Source organism: Sander vitreus, chromosome 13 (genome assembly GCF_031162955.1).
Source record: "Sander vitreus isolate 19-12246 chromosome 13, sanVit1, whole genome shotgun sequence".
Taxonomy (NCBI): domain Eukaryota; kingdom Metazoa; phylum Chordata; class Actinopteri; order Perciformes; family Percidae; genus Sander; species Sander vitreus.
Window position 1 is genome coordinate 30,054,977 of NC_135867.1, and position 17,830 is coordinate 30,072,806.

Below are 17,830 nucleotides of genomic sequence, written 5' to 3' on the forward strand. Positions count from 1 at the left end.
AAGCAGACTTAATGCTGCCAAACCCAACCACCTCTCCCACTGCTAAACCTGCCGCCTCCACAGAGCATTCTACAACTGGGTTGAGCTTGATCGCATGACGCCGAGTCAGCCGCAGCAGCTTCCGCCACCGGCATTGTGCCAAACAAAGCATGCTGCCAGTCACACCACCACCAACACACCAAAACTCTAAACACACCACTAACTAATAAAAAGAAATAAACACATACACATACACACTAAAAAAGAGAAAAAAAGAGTAAGATAAACTCACACACGCTGAAACAAATCACCACAATCTACGCTCTCCACACTCAATCCGCCATTCACTCAGAAAGAGAGAGAGAGAGACAGTGAGAGAGAGAGAGAGTGAGAGACAGAGAGAGAGAGAGAGACAGTGAGAGAGACAGCAAGAGAGAGAGAGACAGAGAGAGAGATTTTGATTTTTAGAAGGAACTTTATTCTATCAATGTTCCATCTCGTTATTTTCAAAATAATCTCTTTTCAACAGGCCAATAAATACGTACATACATATACACTTGAATGAAATGACAAAATGACATCAACTCCTGAGAAAAGATGAGTTGGTCTCCTTCAACAGAGCACAACACATCACCATGGGCCCAGATCACACTGAACTGATCCACATCCTTCATCTCTTTACAGTATAATAATTAAATTCAATCCTCATTCTGGCTTTCACCATCTGAGGAAACAGTAGAGTCACAATAATATCGACAGAGTCATCCACCTTCCTCTTCCTGCTTACATACACAGCCATCTTTGATTGGCCCAAGATTAAGTTTAACAGCTGACATTTATGTTTAGCAAACTTACCGTACCTGAACCTAAGGATGAACATTTGTTTGGAGAAAACCTCCCCTACCTTACTAAATAGTTTCTCCAGCAACAAGAACAACGGCGGCAGGCGCACACACTCACAATAACAATTTGTCGCCAACACCAGGACTAATGACAGCCGGAAACGTGTTGACTGCCACTATCCCGCGTAAAACTCTCCACTGTAGGTCAGCTACTCTTTTTGTTAATGGTGGTTTGTATAAACTCCTCCACGCAGGTTGGACATCAACCACCAAACCCAGATGTGCTCGCCACGGTGTGTCAACCCTTCCATGGAGTTTACACTTATTTCCTGTATCACAACGTGATATACACAATGGTTCCTGTATCAGCCAGTGTAAAGGGACACCTTGCACCCGTCTCTCCTTGATCAACAGCTTCCACACTGTAAACACGCCACAATAGAAAAGAGGCAAAGAAGCTGAGTGGAAACTTCTTTAAATCCATCAGGAACAGAGAATCTTGTAATCCAAAACCCTTAAAGTTTTCCAGCACCCAATGGTCTGGGTGTCCAGACCAAGTTTTTAGGGCCAAACAGCAGTCTCTGGATGAACTGCAGGTGGAAAGCAGCGCCCCTGATGGCCAAATAAACAAGTCCTTGTCCTCCTTCTTTGGGAAGAAACAGAACAGCCTGGGGAATCCAGTGCAGCTTATCCCAAAAGAAATTAACCAAAACAGATTGAATCTTTGAAAGTAAATTCAAAGGATCCACACAAGACAGTTTATGCCACAGAGAAGAGGACACCAGATTGTTGATGACAAGCGTCCTCCCTCTATAGGACATGCTTGGTAAGAGCCACTTCCATTTTTTTAAACAGCCTTCTATTTTTTCCAGAGCGTTATCCCAGTTTTTTTTATCATCACATACTCCTCACCCAAAAACACACCCAGATACTTTACCCCTCCTTTCTTCCAGGTTGTAACTTATCTCCCACCACCACAGCTTCACTTTTTGCCCAGTTAACCTTAGCAGAAGAAATATGGTTAAAGATACCGACATTCTCCACCAAAATGTTGATATCCCTTTGTTTGTTCAAAACAACCATGACATCATCTGTATAAGCTGAAATTTTAACTGCAGACGCACACCCAGGAAAACACACACCTAAAAGTACCTTTCTGAGTTTACTGAGCAGAGGCTACCCCTCTCATTAAAAGGTGCAGCCAAACCACCATTAACCTTCAATATTCTTGCAATATCACGGTACAGTACCTGAATCTTAGCTATGAAACCTGGGCTGAAGCCAAAAGCATTCAGCTCTAATTCTGACTGCAGCTTGCTTTATTTGCCTTGCCTTTCTTTTTCCCTGTCTATTTGTTATTTTCTGCTTTCTCATTAGTCTGGGAATATGCTTCGTTAAAAGTCTCATTTTAATACTCATTTTGTTCAACATTTTTCTCCTTTTCCTGCGTGTCTCTTTTACCTGTGCAGTTATTATTTATTATTATTTGTCAGGGACAATGCAGCGCACATTATTACATACATAATTATCATAGTCAAAGCCATAACAGTATGTGTAGATGTGTTGCATAAAAGGTTTCTAGCCAGTTGGCTAATTTTCAACCCCAGTCCCTGGTCAAGCCTTTCTAGAAAAATAATCCAAATATAATTTTTAAAAAGAACTACATTGTGTGAGTTACACAATCATGCAGCAAATGCATTGTATACTAATATATTACATCAACATTTCACAGTCGTGACCACATTACACAGAACAGCACATCACGTAACAACACAAACCCCAAGCACCCGGACGCTCACACTCACTCACCTATACCCTAACCATAACCTTGGCAGCCATATACAAACAGCCATTCATCCACAGACAATACATTACTACAACACAACTGACTCAGTGGTTACATGTTTGGTTTTCTTTCAGCCAGTATTTCACCATTCTATTAAATGTTTTCAGTTCAGTTTGTGTTTTTATTTCTGTTGGTATATTATTCCAAAAATGGGTCCCTATCACTGAAAAACATGCCTGGCCGAAAGTGTTTTTGCGCCCCTCTGCTATGCAGTTGCCACCCACTGCTCCCCTAGTGGCCACTCTCCTTGTATTTGTTTTTGTCACAAAAGGACAGAGTACGGCTGGAGCTAGATTATTTGCGCATTTGAAAGTCAGTTTAAGAAAAGAAAACTAAAGCTATCAAAATTTAAAAGCTTGTATTTCTGTACTATCAAACAGTGATGCCACATTGTTGGTTTCCGATCCATTATTTCCGGTGCCTGTTTGTATGATGATATGATGGGTTTGACTGTTGTCTGGGAAGCTTGGCCCCATACAGTAACACAGTAGGATAAGTGAGAGAGTATCATGGCATGAAAAAACAATAAAGCTGCCTTAACAGGTATGTAATGCTCCTGCACACTGTTGCGCACCTGCCGAGTCTGATTCAGCAGCAGGTGGCGCAACATCTGAGTCCGAGCCCCCGGGAAGCGGCTCTGCGGCCCGGTCGGCCAACCGCCCAGCCCAGTGAGCCCGGGGGCCGGCCCAGCGGACAAGAATGGACCAAATGACCATCCAAAACATTTCATGGTATCAGATGTCGCAAAAACAACATATAACAACAAAGTATCACGAATTACAATTTTTCTGCTTTCTCATTAGTCTGGGCATTTCCTTCATTAACAGTTTTATTTCCACACTCATTTTGTTCAACATTTGAAAGTGTCAAGAATTACAATTCCTTTCTCCACCTCAACCTCTCGCCACATGATCTAGGAAAATAACTACTGTGCTGTTCATATGGATGGCAGACTTCACCCTGTCAAACCTGACAACCTCCCCGACAGCATAGCTGGCCTCCTCTACTGAACAGCCGTCATGCAGGGAAATCCTCACCACATGTCGGCGTGTTAGCTTCTCCAGCACTGCATGGCCACCAACCATGGGCATGATGCCCGGCTGACAACCCCACTACCCGAACAAAACCCACCACCAACTAACAACTACACAACAAAATAAGGCAACAAAATGGGCACTCGCTAAGAACAGTGGGATTAATAAACAGAAATAAAAGCGTTGGAGGTGACAGCACCATGTAAAATCCTCCACTGGAGGTCGGCGGTCTGTTTTTTGAGGGGAGGTTTATATAAAATCCTCCACTGTCTCCAGTCTCTTGGACCACACAGTGGGGAGCCTGTTGCACAACCCTTTTTGTGTATTGTCTTTACACAGTTCATGTTTAAAGGGAAAAATCCTCTACATTGCAACAGTACAGTACTACCTACAGTATGCTTATCGACCAGTATTACGTCCAGTAAGTTATACTAGTGTCGTTGCTCACTAGTACACATTGTGGATTTGTATGTGTTCTGTACGGATTCCGCTGACCCTAGCGACTGTCTACTTACCCGTTTTACATCGCTCAGAGATTCCCGGATCTGTTCATCACTGGTGAGGTTTTTACCCAAAGTCACTGCCGATGTTCGCGAGGTCTTCATCTAAAGTCACAGTTGCTTGCTTACTGTGTCTGATGGCTGTCCTCTGTGCAACACAGGCATGGCTAACGGCTAACAGGCCACTCTCCACGACTGGCACAATGTTAAACTATTCCGCCACCCAACTGAAGAAATTCAACAACTACACCACTCCATCGTGCATATCAGTCATTAAACAACTTGGACTCCTTCGCCGGCCCCGTTACATTCACAGAAGTTGCAGTCGAAAGTTTGTTTTCTCCCGGTCTGATCACATCATCTCATCCCTCTGGTCTGGCATGCGCACCGTCGCATCTCGAACACGTCATCAGGCCACTGCCACTCCTTGGACTAGTAACACTGGAGTTTCCATGACAACGCTATGTACCGACCAGGATGGAAAACATGGAAAACGTGGAGTGGACCTCAGTCTACTCCGGCCAATACAGAGACTCACTGCTGCATCTAATATCAAGATTGAACTTTTCAATGCACAATCCATCACAAACAAATCTTCCCTCATACATGACCATATTTTGGATAAGTGTTTGGATATGATGTGCCTTACAGAAACCTGGCACGAACCAGATGTTTATTGTTTTTTAAATGAGACCTGTCCTCCTGGCTACTGTTACTTACAGAAAGCCCCCAGCACAGGGCGTGGTGGTGGTCTTGCTGTCATCCACCGAAGTGATCTGATCTTGTCCCCTATAACCCTGCCTGAGCTGTCTTCGTTTGAATGCCTTGCATTTAAATGTAAGCCCCCTCTCTAATTTCCGACCACAAGGCCATCTCCATGAAGATGTCTTCACCGTCCACCCTCATCAAGCCCAAACGCCAAATCTGCTTCAGAAACCTGAAAAACATCAACCTAGAGACTATGGCATCCGACCTCCATCATCTTCTTTCTGTAAATTGTTTATCAGCCATGGACTCAGTGGACTACTACAATAACACCCTCAGGACCATTCTGGAACTCCACGCCCGGTCAAAACCAGAACAGTCACTTTCTCCCGATCAGCCCCCTGGTACGCCACTGAGTTACGAAAAATGAAGGCAGCTGGGCGTGCCATTGAGAGGAGATACAAAGCCACAGGTGTCACTGTGCACAAACTTCCTTTTCGGCAACACCAAACTACAGGCCCATTTCCAATCTCCCATTCCTCTCCAAAGTACTGGAAAAAAGTTGTTGCTGCCCACCTCCAGGATCACCTCAAACACAACAACCTTTTCGAAAAATTCCAGTCTGGTTTCCTCTCTGCCCACAGCACGGAAACAGCCCTGGTTAGAGTCACAAACGACCTACGAATGGCAGCTGATGCTGGTTTACCTTCCCTCCTCATACTCCTCGATCTGTCTGCTGCTTTTGACACAGTAGATCATAGCATACTCCTCAACCGGCTACATCAAACCACTGGACTCACTGACAATGCTCTTAACTGGTTTAAATCGTACCTCACTGACAGAACAGAGTACATTTCACTTGGAAGTGCAAGGTCCCGCCAACTCACAGTCACCTGCGGGGTCCCCCAGGGGTCAGTCCTTGGCCCCATCCTCTTCATCGTTTACATCCTCCCCCTCGGCCATGTCATTAGCCGCTATGGAGTTTCATTTCACTGCTATGCTGATGACACACAACTGTACATGAAATCGGAAACACACACCTCTGCAGCCCCACCAACATCATCTCCGTCTTCAACACTCACTGCCTGTCTGGAGGAGATAAAGGTGTGGATGAAACACAACTTCCTCCAGTTAAACAGCTCCAAAACTGAGGCCCCTCACATCAAACCCAGTCTTCCTCCATAACCGGCATAACTATCTCTGGTCATGACATTCCCCTCTCCACAACTGTCACCAATCTTGGTGTAAGATTTGACCCACAACTCACCTTCAAACTCACCTTCGAAGCCCATATCAAAAACCTCTGCAAGATCATCTCAGAAATATTGCAAAACTCCGTTCCACACTCACCTTAGCAGATGCTGAAAAACTGGTCCACGCATTTGTCTCCACCAGACTGGATTATTGTAATGTAAGTGTACTGTAACACTTCTCATCGGGATCCCTAACAAAAGCCTGTAGAGACTGCAATATGTTCAGAATAGTGCTGCAAGGATCCTGATGAGAGTGCGAAAATATGACCACATCACACCCATTCACTTCACTGGCTTCCTGTTTCCGCTAGGATTGAATACAAGGTCTCCCTCCTTACCCACCAGTGCCTCTATGGAAATGCCCTGAACGAACTACTCACCCCGATAAATACAACTCGATCCCTCCGGTCAACAAACTCAAACCGCCTCCTTCTCCCCAGGACTAAGCTCAGCACAATGGGTGATCAGGCTTTCTGTTTTGCCGCTCCTCGGATCTGGCATACCCTCCCCGACCATCTGAGGGCACCCCAAACTATTGAGACTTTTAAAAGAAGGACAAAAAACATTTCTTTTTAGCAGAACTTATGAGTTTTAATTATTCCTGCAAGTCGTTGCAGTATTTGTATTTTATATCGATGTTCTTACCATGCTTTTATGATCTTACCTGTAGCACTTTGAGATTTGCTTCAAATGTAAAGTGCATTACAAATAAAATCTATTATTATTATTATTATTATTATTATTATTATGAGGCCCTGTCCCCCCTCTTTTCTGGTTAAAAACAGCACCCCCTGTGGCACCCAGTGTAGACCATCCAAAAATCAATCAACCATTTTTTTCTGTATTCCGGCTAGTAAGGTTGAGGGAGTGTCCACACAAGTTAAACGGTGTCACAGTTGGGATGTCACCAAGGTTGTTTAAAACCAGCACTCTACCTTTAAAAGACATTTGTGGGAGCAGCCATTTCCACTTTGAGAGTTTCCCCTAAATTATTTCTGTGACGTCCTCCCAGTTCTTTTGGACTATGGCTTCTTTTCCCAGAAACACCCTTAAGTATTTAAAACCATCCTTTTTCCAGGCCAGATTTTGGGGGAGAACTGGGAGACCGTCACGCCACTCACCGACAGCAAGGGCATCACTTTTCTTCCAATTCATCCTCGCTGCCGATGCTACACTAAAACTCTCAACAATGTTGGTTAAAATATCCGCATCCCTTTGGTTTTTAATAAAAACAATATCATCTGCATAGGCAGTTAAAATAATGTTCCAATTAAAACCAGACCTTGTAGGTTGGAGCGTATTTTGTTGAGGAGGTGAGGCAGCCCTGCCGGACATCTCTACACACTCTAAAGGCGCTGACACACCAACCCGATTATCAGCCTTCGGACAGTCTGGCGAGGTCGGTGACCCAAGTCTGTTTGGTGTGTTCCGTGCCGTCGTCAGTCGGAGGAGCCGTCGGCGTTCATTTTGGCCAATTTGACATGATGAATCGCCCAGTGGGCAGTCGTACTCAATGACCAATTACCGGAAATGACAAGCAGGATGAGCGTGACGAACACCTCTCAAAATCTGACGAAAATCTTTTAAACTGACCTTTGTCGATCTGAAATTAAGACAGATTCAGCAACTGCATGGCCTATTTCTCACTTAAAATTTTTCAGAAACACGTTTCGGTGAACTATTTTTTTCGGGAGAAGCCAGACCCACGTGACGCGTCCGTCCAATCAGCTGCTGGTTTTCATTTTTTGGGCGACAATACAGATTAGCGCCGTCTGCTGTTATGGAGACGTCTCGCGCAGAACGTACGCTCCAGTCAGCAAGGTTATTATAGTTTTGCAATTTTCATTAGTTTTTATTTTTATTTCGTTAAGACTTTTTGTTTTCAAATTCAGTTTAGTTTTAATTAGTTTTTAAAGCGGGTTTGCTAGTTTAGTTTTCATTTTTTGAAAATGCTTAGCGCTTTTGCTGTTTTAGTTTAGTTTTTATTAGTTTTAGTCTTAGTTTTAGTCTTTTTTTGTAATATTGTCGGGGGGATTCAAAAAGGTCAGAAAAAGTATTGTGTAATAATAACTCAACAAAAACATCATACAATTTTAAAAGTATGTATTCACAATGTATTCAACAATAACACCAGTACATAAAATGTAGCCTATATATGGTCATAAATATGTAAACAGTCTACACAAGACGCCGCATTAAGTGCAAAATGTGTATAAGTGACATGTTCCAGAAAAAAACCTAAATAGCCAACAGACTAAAGAAGACATACATGAACAGGTGTTTTGAACTTTGGTTTGAGTAAAGTGGCAAAGTTTTTGAAGTCAATTGAGTTACACACAATCAATCCACATATTAACCCACACTTCCTCCCGCTTTTGGTGTTCCTGCTTATGTACTAACCAGCAGCTATTGGGTCGCCGGTGAAAGCCTTCCTGTAGTGTTCTCTGTCCTGCTGTTGTCTCTGTCATTCTGCCTGGCCCTGTATCCATACATCCATGCCCGTAACGTTACCAAGGTTAGCTTCTGTTTCGGGGAAAGGGGGCTTTGCTTTCTCCTTTACCTTGTTAAGGTAAGCTAGGTTAGCCTCCTAGCTTGTGTGCGCTTCTAAAATGTACTTTCAAATTCGTGGGATTTTTCCCTGTAATAAATTGTCCACATATTTTACCACCTTCCACTGCAAGGCACTTGCTTTTATGTGACACAGTCATAATCAAATAGGTATCGATTTCTTCCGACTTTCGGTACCGCTATGATGCCAGGAGGGGCATGGACTATGTTGTGTTCAATTTAACGTGGAATGTCGGGATTTCTGGGTTCCCAGTCGGAAACTATATACTACGTGTCTACGGGAAATGTCATGGTCGGAAAGATATAACGTTATTTGCTCTATGAAAGACATCGACAAAGACGAAAACTAAGGACATTTACTCGATTATTTTATTTTATTTTAGTTAGTTTTGCAAACAGACATTACAGTTTTAGTTTAGTTATCGTTTTTTTGTAATGCCTCGTTTTTATTTTTATTTCAGTTAACGACAATGTTTTTTCCCACCTAGTTTTCATTAACGTGGTATAACCTTGGTTCCGAGGCACTTTTCTGACCAACTCAGGGAGACTGATCAGTCCGACTGCCTTTTCTGCTGACGGTCAGTCGTCAGGGTTCAGCACACTCTCAACCTCACTGTTGAACACCTTGATCTTGGCTTTGAAATCAGTGCTGAACCCAAACTTCTCCATTACTTTCCAGAGGAAGCCGTGTTCAACACGGTCAAAAGCCTTTTCCTGGTCTAGAGAAATCAGACCAGTGTTGACTCCTAAAGAGATGTCCAAAACATCACAAATGAGGTGGACCACCATGGACCTGCCGGGCACACAGGTCTGGTTCCGATCTTTTTTTTGCTTCTCTGGCTCCGTTCACATTTAAACTTCCCACTCTAAAAGTATCCATGATGAGTGAGAAATTAAAAACAAAAATAAAAACCAATAAATTAATTAAAACACACATTGGAGCTTTTATTCATCATTGTTAATTTGTCTTTTTGCTTTAAGCACAAGTTCTCAATGTAAAAATCTCCTGATGAGTGAGGCCAGACTCCTCTCTCTGGCTCACGTGGAGTCTGGCCGAGGTGTAGAGTTTAGATTCTCTGCCCAAGCCCGAGCCCAAACTGGGCCCGACCCGACCCACCGGCCGGGCCGGGCTGACATTTTACGCCGCTATGATTGGGCCGTGCCGGGCCGGGCCCTTAAACAAGCATTTGTGTTTTTTTAATCATTACTTTATTAGTCTTATTCGGTGGGGAGAAAGCTATGCCTCTCCAGCTTCTCCCGTAACTCTGGGTGTATGTCCTGCACTGACTTGAGTGTGAGGTAAACTGTGCTACATTGCGTCTCCCCCCCCTCTGCAGCACTGTTGTCGGCCCATTAGGTGATCGAGACAAGAAAGTCTCCTATACGGTTCCAGGGCTTTGATTATGTTGCTGCACTATTCGGCTGAGGGAGCAGCTAGGGTCGAGGTTTTTTTTTACGTTTCTTCATTCGGATCCATTTGCGATCCATTCCATTCTAAATAAGTCCTTGTTGCATTACGGTATTCATTAAGATAATTCTAAACAGATTCTGTAGTTCTCTTGTAGTTGAGAACGTCAGTTATAACGGCCTACATATTAAAAAAATTGTCGGGTTTAAATCGGGCTCGGGCTCATAATTACAGTTAATGTGTCGGTGCCAGGCCGGGCTCGGACACAACGACTCGAGTAGGGTCATGCTTGATTTTTTCTTTTTCTTCTAAGCTCTACCGAGGTGTAAAACAAAGTTATATCAGGGGTAAAAAATCTTCACACCTTTTGCATTCTTTGTTTGTACTAAAAACGTTTTATCTTTTCAGCAGCGTACAGCTTTTTCTGTTGGCTGCTACTTATTTTAATAACTGGAATGTCACTGCTGTCAGACACACAGTGTTCACTTTCACTCACAGTATGTCCCTGCATCTTCACTGTCTGTCTGTCCTCTTCAACTTTACTATTTTTTAACTACCTCCTCCATCTACGCCGCTGTTCATCCGAGTGGCCGACTTCACGCTGCTGTGCACAACCTTCTCACCCACAGCCAGCCCAATATTCTCAACACTACACAGAAAGCTGGCATTAATCTCAATGCCATGCTTTTGCGTGAGGTTGCAAAAAGTTTCTCCATTTCCCATGGCGTCTGAAGACGCCAACCGGTTGTAGAAAAACAACACAACCTACCCACAAACAATTTAACTTAAAATAAACTACAACCAATAAACTACATTAAATAATACACATTACTACGGAAAAACAGTCTCGGCGTCTCACTCACACACGTGGTTACGCTCTAAAGCACAAATATACACACACACACCTCCACACAACCATGCGGCATTGCCTGATTTTGTATAAATGCAGCCGAAGCACAAGTTTGATCCTATCTCCTGTGCCAGACAGACGTGAAAGTGTGCCTTGTGCCTCAGAATGAGACTATGAGGGGTGTGAAAAAGCGGCAGTATTTGACAACTTGGTAATGATAATGGGCTGCACACCCTGCACGCTGTTATTGGCTGGGAGTTACACAGCCACATGTGGCCCAAAGGGTCTTTGCTGACACCAATAAACGTCCTGCACTCAGAAATAAGAAAAAAAGAGAAAATGCAGGTAGAGGGCAGGGTCTCTGCAGATACAAACACCACCAAACACTTGTAGTGGGTCAGAGGTGATGATTGAGAGGGATTACTTTTGGATTAGTATATATGTTGTTTTTAGGAGACACTGCATATTATACCTTTAAGTAAGATTTTAAATGCAAGACTTTTACTTGTAAAGGAGTATTTCTACACTGGTATATATTTTACTTAACACACACACACACAGTATAATAAGGGTGTAAAGATTCATCGATGCAAATCGGTATCCGGTTGTATTATCACAGATATGACCAAGTCGATGCAGGGGTCCGTGTATCGGTGTAGTCGTCTACACCGATACACGGACCCCTGCATCGGTCTAAATGGACCAAGATTCGCCCAATTGTCCGGTTCTAACGTTACAAATCGGTTGACTGAAGCTTTGCTGTCAATCCAACAAAGCTGCTGCCCTGTGTGCAATGCTGTTGATACAGACGGCTGTATGTTTATGTATGTGCGCAAGGGAGACAAAAGCCTCACCATTTGTGTGATTAAGGACTTGGTCATTTATGTTTGGGGTGGCAGGGATCAGCCAATCACTGCCTTTGTTTGGGTTTGCAGAACAAACGTGCCAACTGCTAGGTTTTGTTTCTGGAGTTAGCTGTAAGAGGCATACATTGTGGATATTGTGAATTGTACTAGTCTGTGAGTCATCCATCCATGTGTGCGTTCATAAACATGTGAGTAGACTCCCTATTGTTAACTATGACATACATTTTTGATGGCTCAGGTTCTTGCAAAGAGCTGCGCTTTGAATTGACTGCATACCTTATTTGAAGATATCTAAACAAATGGGAAGAAGGAACTCCATATTTCTGCTGAAGCTCAAAGTAAAAACCCATTTTCAAACAAGTGCAAAATTTCCCTTATACTTTTATCATACCAAAGTTTAAACATATCATCCTCACAACAGGAAATACCTGGATTTCTCCAAATTGGGGAGATAGGGGAGAGGGTATTTTTGTAGGCTAGCAATTTATGAGACAATAACCAAATATGGAGGCTATTCAGTATAACAGGATCTGTTAAGGATTTTAACCACTTCTTTGAGATCAGTGTATGGTAAATGTTCAACAAATGTTGGACAAATGTGCAAGGATTCTATTCTTTTCCACGAACATGAAATATTTAAAATCCATGATTTAATCTGTGTAAGCTGAGATCACAAAAAATAAAAGTAATAAAAATAAATAAAAGTTGGGAAGCTACGCACCACCAGAGTCATACAAGAAATACAAAACTGGCAACCGGACATGTGGGGATTTGTTATTCCAAATAAAGGAAGAGCTGAGACTTTGTATCCTTTTACAAAAGTGTTGTGGTGGAATAATTGGATGCTTTTGAAATAAATATAAAAACTTGGGCAAAGCAGACCTGGTCCCTTTTACAATATAAAGATTTGTTTGAAGGTAGGCAATGCTTCTTTTATAGAATTGGCTTATTTTAATTTATAATGGGAAATTAATGTTTACATTAAATGAATATTAGATCTATCAGATTGAATCGTATTTCATTGAATCGCATGGAATCGTTTCAACATTGAATCAAACTAAATCGTTCAATAATAAAATGTATCGTCCCTGAACCATATGGTAGCTCATGTATCTTGATACGTATCGGATCATCCTATAAGGTAGAGATGCACAGCCCCTAATAAATAGGTATGTAATACACTGTTAATAAATGCTTTTTAAAAACTTTTTTTCACTGGGCTACTAAATAAAATGAAAGCGTGCGCTTTCTACTTCTTTTTCAAAATGTTTTTCTGCCACAGATGCAACCGTTGCCTGGGCTGCACCCGACATGTTCGCGGCACGGCTTGCTGGTCTGATGTGCACGACTTGGCCACCGGCCGCTGGGGCAACAGGCCCCCGTGCTCCAGCCTGGGCAACAGGCCCCCGTGCTCCAGCCTGGGCAACAGGCCCCCGTGCTCTGGCTGGGGCGACAGACCACCATACTCCAGCCGGGGGAAGGCACTGGATCACAGCCATGCTCCTGTGTCGGGCAGTGGCACAGTGCCACATTAGTCTACTCCAGCAACCAGGGTTACAATAACAACCAATACAATTATTCATGTGTGTAGATAGAAGGGGCCAGTAATCAGTGTTGGGCAAGTTACTTTATTATAGATTACTAGTTACTGTCATTTGAGAGTAATTAGTTATATTGCAATATTACTGTCTCTGAATTGTAATGCTTTACACTACTTTTGTATTACTTTTGAGTTACTTTCACCAAAATAACAGCGGAAGTTTGACTTGGCAGGTAGCTTGTGAATTTCACCATCGGATCAATCTCATCTTTATCCACTTTAATACATCATAGATTATTGCTAATATTTTGTATAATTAATATGAATATGCAAAGTAACTAAAGCGTATTTTTTATAATTTAACCACAAAATCATTAAAAAGGGTTAGAAGAATGTTTTGCAGTTGTCAGGCTGTGTGCAGTCCCAACAAAAACAGTACATTCTGCTAGTATAGTAGGCACTTTCTCACACTCTGTATGAAGCCTGAGAGGTGCAAACCAGGGCAAAAAAGTCCAATTGGCACTTGCTGTTGCTCAGGAAGCTAATTGGTCTGAGGTGACAGAAATCACTGTAGGTGACACAGATTGGATTATAGCGGCTAGATCGTCAGAGGACATGCTTAAGCAGCCTGTTCTCATGAACCATACGTACACATAACTAGGAAACAAACACTGAAGTAAGCATTTAACGTTTTATTTGCTCTCAGCACCACATTGACTGCTGCTGTATAAGAATGAGCTGGCCACGTAGGGAGGAGGTCGGGGTGGAAAACACAGGACTTTCAATCGAGGAGCAGAGTTCATGTCCCACCAGAGACTGTAAAAGTGGGGAGAAACTTGGAGTTCAGCTTGACAATAGACTGAGCTGAACAGAGGCTGTTTACAGGAAAGGACAGAGGACAGATATACTCTACTTTCTGAGGAAAACTCAGCTTCTTTAATGTGTTGCAGATCTTGTACCTGTCTGTTTTTGCTGCAATGTGCTGGACCAGTGGCATCAGAGCCAGCGACCCAAACTTACTGTTCTAGACGCCACCTTGGAGCCGTTAGAGAAGAGGATGCTGTCCTCTTTAGGACCTCCTGGTCAAACAGCCGAACACACACAGTAACAGACTGAACCACGACCGCTACAGGATGTTCTTCCTGTCCAAGTCCCCTCTGTGTCAGGACAGGGACAGGGGGGACCTGTCCCCTCTGTGTCAGGATAGGGGGGAGCATGTCCCGTCTGTGTCAGGACAGGGGGGAGCCTGTCCCCTTTGTGTCAGGACAGGGACAGGGCCCCCCTGTCCCCTCTGTGCCAGGATAGGGGTGCCAGGAGGTGAATGTCCTTGCATACAAGTTTGTCCCACTTGTGAAGTTTTCTTTGATACGTTTCCTGCTGTGAAAATGTGTCCATGTTTGAATGTATTGTAACTGAAAAGAACTGCCACTGTTCTCTGTAAAGGACAAATCTACTGTTTACAGTTCAAGTCCAGAGACAGAATCCAACCACTGACCTTCTGACTGGTCTACCACCTGAGCCCACAATCTTCCACTACTGCTGCTCTCCAATGGTAACCGTTCTGTTGTGAGAGAATAATGAGTACGTCCTACACACTCTGTATTCACAGTAAATCTCTGGCTTTATTTACTGCATTAAAATCATCATGTGCAGTGGAGTGCACAACTGGCTGCTTTCATCTAGGGAAGTTAGGAAGTCAACTTAATGTTTAGATTGGTGCTATGTGCCCCCCCCCCCCTCCCCAAAGATTATGTGCCTTATGCTGTGCTTGTAAGCCTTTTGTTCACACAGAAAAAAAATCCATGAATCAAAGATGTTCTTGATTCATTTTTACCCTCTACCCGTGTTGAAGCTGGGGAAGACACATTTGTTTTCCAATGCAGGGAACTACAGCAAGAAACTCAAGAGACCTGAATAGAAGGAACATTTTACACATTGTGTCTTTTTTCTAAACTCACACTGTTATCTATCAAGGCCTGTCTGCCACATACAGTAGCAAACAATTTCCTTTTTCACAGGGAGACCCAGGAGAGCTCAGTACACAATGCTTTGTGTTTGTAAAATACTGTATTTGTATAGAAGATTAGAAGGACAGTTTTTTTTCCTTTTTCAGTAGTTTCAGTTTAGCATCCAAGGCTGCATAGGATCAGATTCCTCCACGAACACTTCACAGCACTATGGACTGTTTGTGTACCATTTAAATTAACTGTAATAATCCAATTATCTATACTACATTATTTCACAACTGGCTTGTTTTATTTATTTCTTCAGTCTGTGATTCTCATCTTACAGCCATAATAACATGGAAGGCAGAATGGCATCGCCATGTAATGCCCTCAGTGTTCATCACAGAATTAGATTCTATTTGCGGTGGTAGCTGACCCGGGGGTGGGGGGTCCACGCGCGGAAAGAGGTGCAGAATTCTTATATTAATTGTACTGCAAATATTTTTGGCAACTTTGTATAACAGCTTAAATAGACAATCTGCCCACAGTCCCATCATCAAGGCTATAAGGGTGCAGGGGCAGTTACAGCACACAATGTAATCTTTCAACAAACATAAATTTGCTCTTTGACAAAACAAAACACACCACAAGTTGTAATTCAGCCAGATGCTGTTCACTTCTTTGTGACCTTCTGCATGCAAGACAAAAAAATAAACTTAAATGTTATTGTATATGTTGTGATCTTGTTGAACAATTGAACATTGAAATGAAAATGAAAATGAAATTTTGAGCATCAAAACTTTTCTGCATTCTGATACATTTTCAGGCACAAATTTATGGTGAAAACATCTTAATTCATGTCAAGGAAAATACAAAATTCTGCAGGTAACAATTCCAAATTTAAAATGTAATGGTATATAATGCAGTAAGGGAAGGGGGCTTTCACATCTGACAACAAAGTCCAGTTCATTTAATTAGGTGATTAAGTGATGGTTCGGAGTAATTTCACCCTATGGTCCTTTGCGCCATCACCTCGAGCCAAACAACCCCCCATAAGCTTTTTTTCCCTTGGTCTAACATTGGGCGAGTTAGCATTACCAGCCGAATGGCTTAGTGCAGGCGCTAATGGATCCACGTTTGTATCTTGTAAATTACCCCACTAATAATGCCCGGAATGATACCAAACTTCTACAGTAGTACAAATAGTTTCTGTACTTATAACACAAGGCATTAGAATGTTTGTAAGTACACCAGGATTTTATTTAAATAGCACTTGCCTGATGGCTTCTACTCTCTGCTGCTAGCGCTGGTAGCTAGCGTTACTAGCTAGCTAGCTCTCCGATTCTCCTCCATTAGTTGTAGCTCCCTGTCCGCGTATTCAGGCACAAATAGGTACGAGCGACCTTCAAAATTGAGCCACTCGTCGTCGCGTTCGATGCTCACCTCTGAATCTGCCATTTTGTTGATCTATTCTGCTGTTCTCTCGCATCTTGCTTGGTAGTCTCTTCCGGCAATAGATGTTGTGCTCAAATTGTCAGTGATGTTGAATAGCCTGACGGCCTACAGTAGAGTAACGGACTGCCCATACGGTTCGGCATGCAGGTGACCCGCGGATTAATTGTAAATGTAACCATCATAGTGTGAAATACAGTTTAACTGATGCTGTTACGTGAACAGAGCGCAGCAGAGAGGCAGAGTGAGACAACGTCTCTGCAGCTTATTCAGGGATCAGGTCAATGCTGCTAAAGCACTCAAAACTTTCATGCGTAGGCTACTCCCAAATGGCTCGCATCAGGTGTTAAAATGAACTGTACCAAAACACATTAAAAAGTAATAACTTATTTTTTCAGGGTATGAAACTCAGAAGGGTCTCAATTTGATACTGCTAGACGGCAGCACAGCTCCCCGCACAGACAGACAGCAGTCGGAGCTCCGGCGGATGAAGAGCTCTGCGTCCGTCAGCAGCGTTTTCTCGCTGCGCCACCGGTCCCCAGAGCAGCATGGTCACCTGGAGAGTCCGGTACAGTCTGACTCTGCAAATGGAGATACCATCAGCGCTATGTAGCGCTGATGGTACTTGATGGTACTGATGGTACTGGATTCAGATCCAGTCAAATCAGCGTCAGCTGCATGTGTTTATACAGTAGTGGCTGTGGATGAGAGGGAGGCTGGCTGCGGAAAATCAGACGTTTTGGCGCTCGTGATATTCTTTTGGCGCTGGCTAAAATCTCTTTAAGGGGCGCCAAAACTTTCTCTATGCAGTAAAAACCCAGAATAAATAGCGGTAATAAATTCATAATACTAACCATTAAACTCCGGATGGACTCCAGCCGTCTTCTCTGCGGGGAAAAAGATTGATGTGGGGAAAAGCAACTTCTTCTTCTGTGTGTTAATTAGCGGATCGCAAACCAAGTTTAAGGCTCATACCACCACCTACATTACTGTATTGGAGTGTGTAGAATAATCAGTGGCATTAATTAATCTGCATGGAGA

The 17,830-nt window shown here is 43.0% G+C and overlaps 2 protein-coding genes across 9 annotated transcripts in view; one reads left to right on the forward strand and one right to left on the reverse strand.

Moving 5' to 3' along the window:
- Nucleotides 1–17,830, reverse strand: part of LOC144527451 (uncharacterized) — a 160,608-nt gene that overhangs the window by 10,394 nt on the left and 132,384 nt on the right. For 7 of the 8 annotated variants that reach the window (XR_013502822.1, XR_013502823.1, XR_013502821.1 and 4 more), the window contains exon 1: nt 4,217–4,260. The exons of the other annotated variant lie outside the window; for it this stretch is intronic. The gene's annotated coding sequence lies outside the window, so the exon portion shown is untranslated. Of the gene's footprint in view, nt 1–4,216; nt 4,261–17,830 lie in introns of those variants that run through there. 8 annotated transcript variants of the gene reach the window in all.
- LOC144528158 (kin of IRRE-like protein 3) overlaps nt 16,934–17,830 on the forward strand; it is a 125,347-nt gene continuing 124,450 nt past the window's right edge. Inside the window, exons 1-3 of the mRNA XM_078266634.1 lie at nt 16,934–16,939; nt 17,015–17,069; nt 17,188–17,352. Coding sequence (XP_078122760.1) covers nt 16,934–16,939; nt 17,015–17,069; nt 17,188–17,352 — 226 coding nt within the window. The remainder of the gene's footprint in view (nt 16,940–17,014; nt 17,070–17,187; nt 17,353–17,830) is intronic.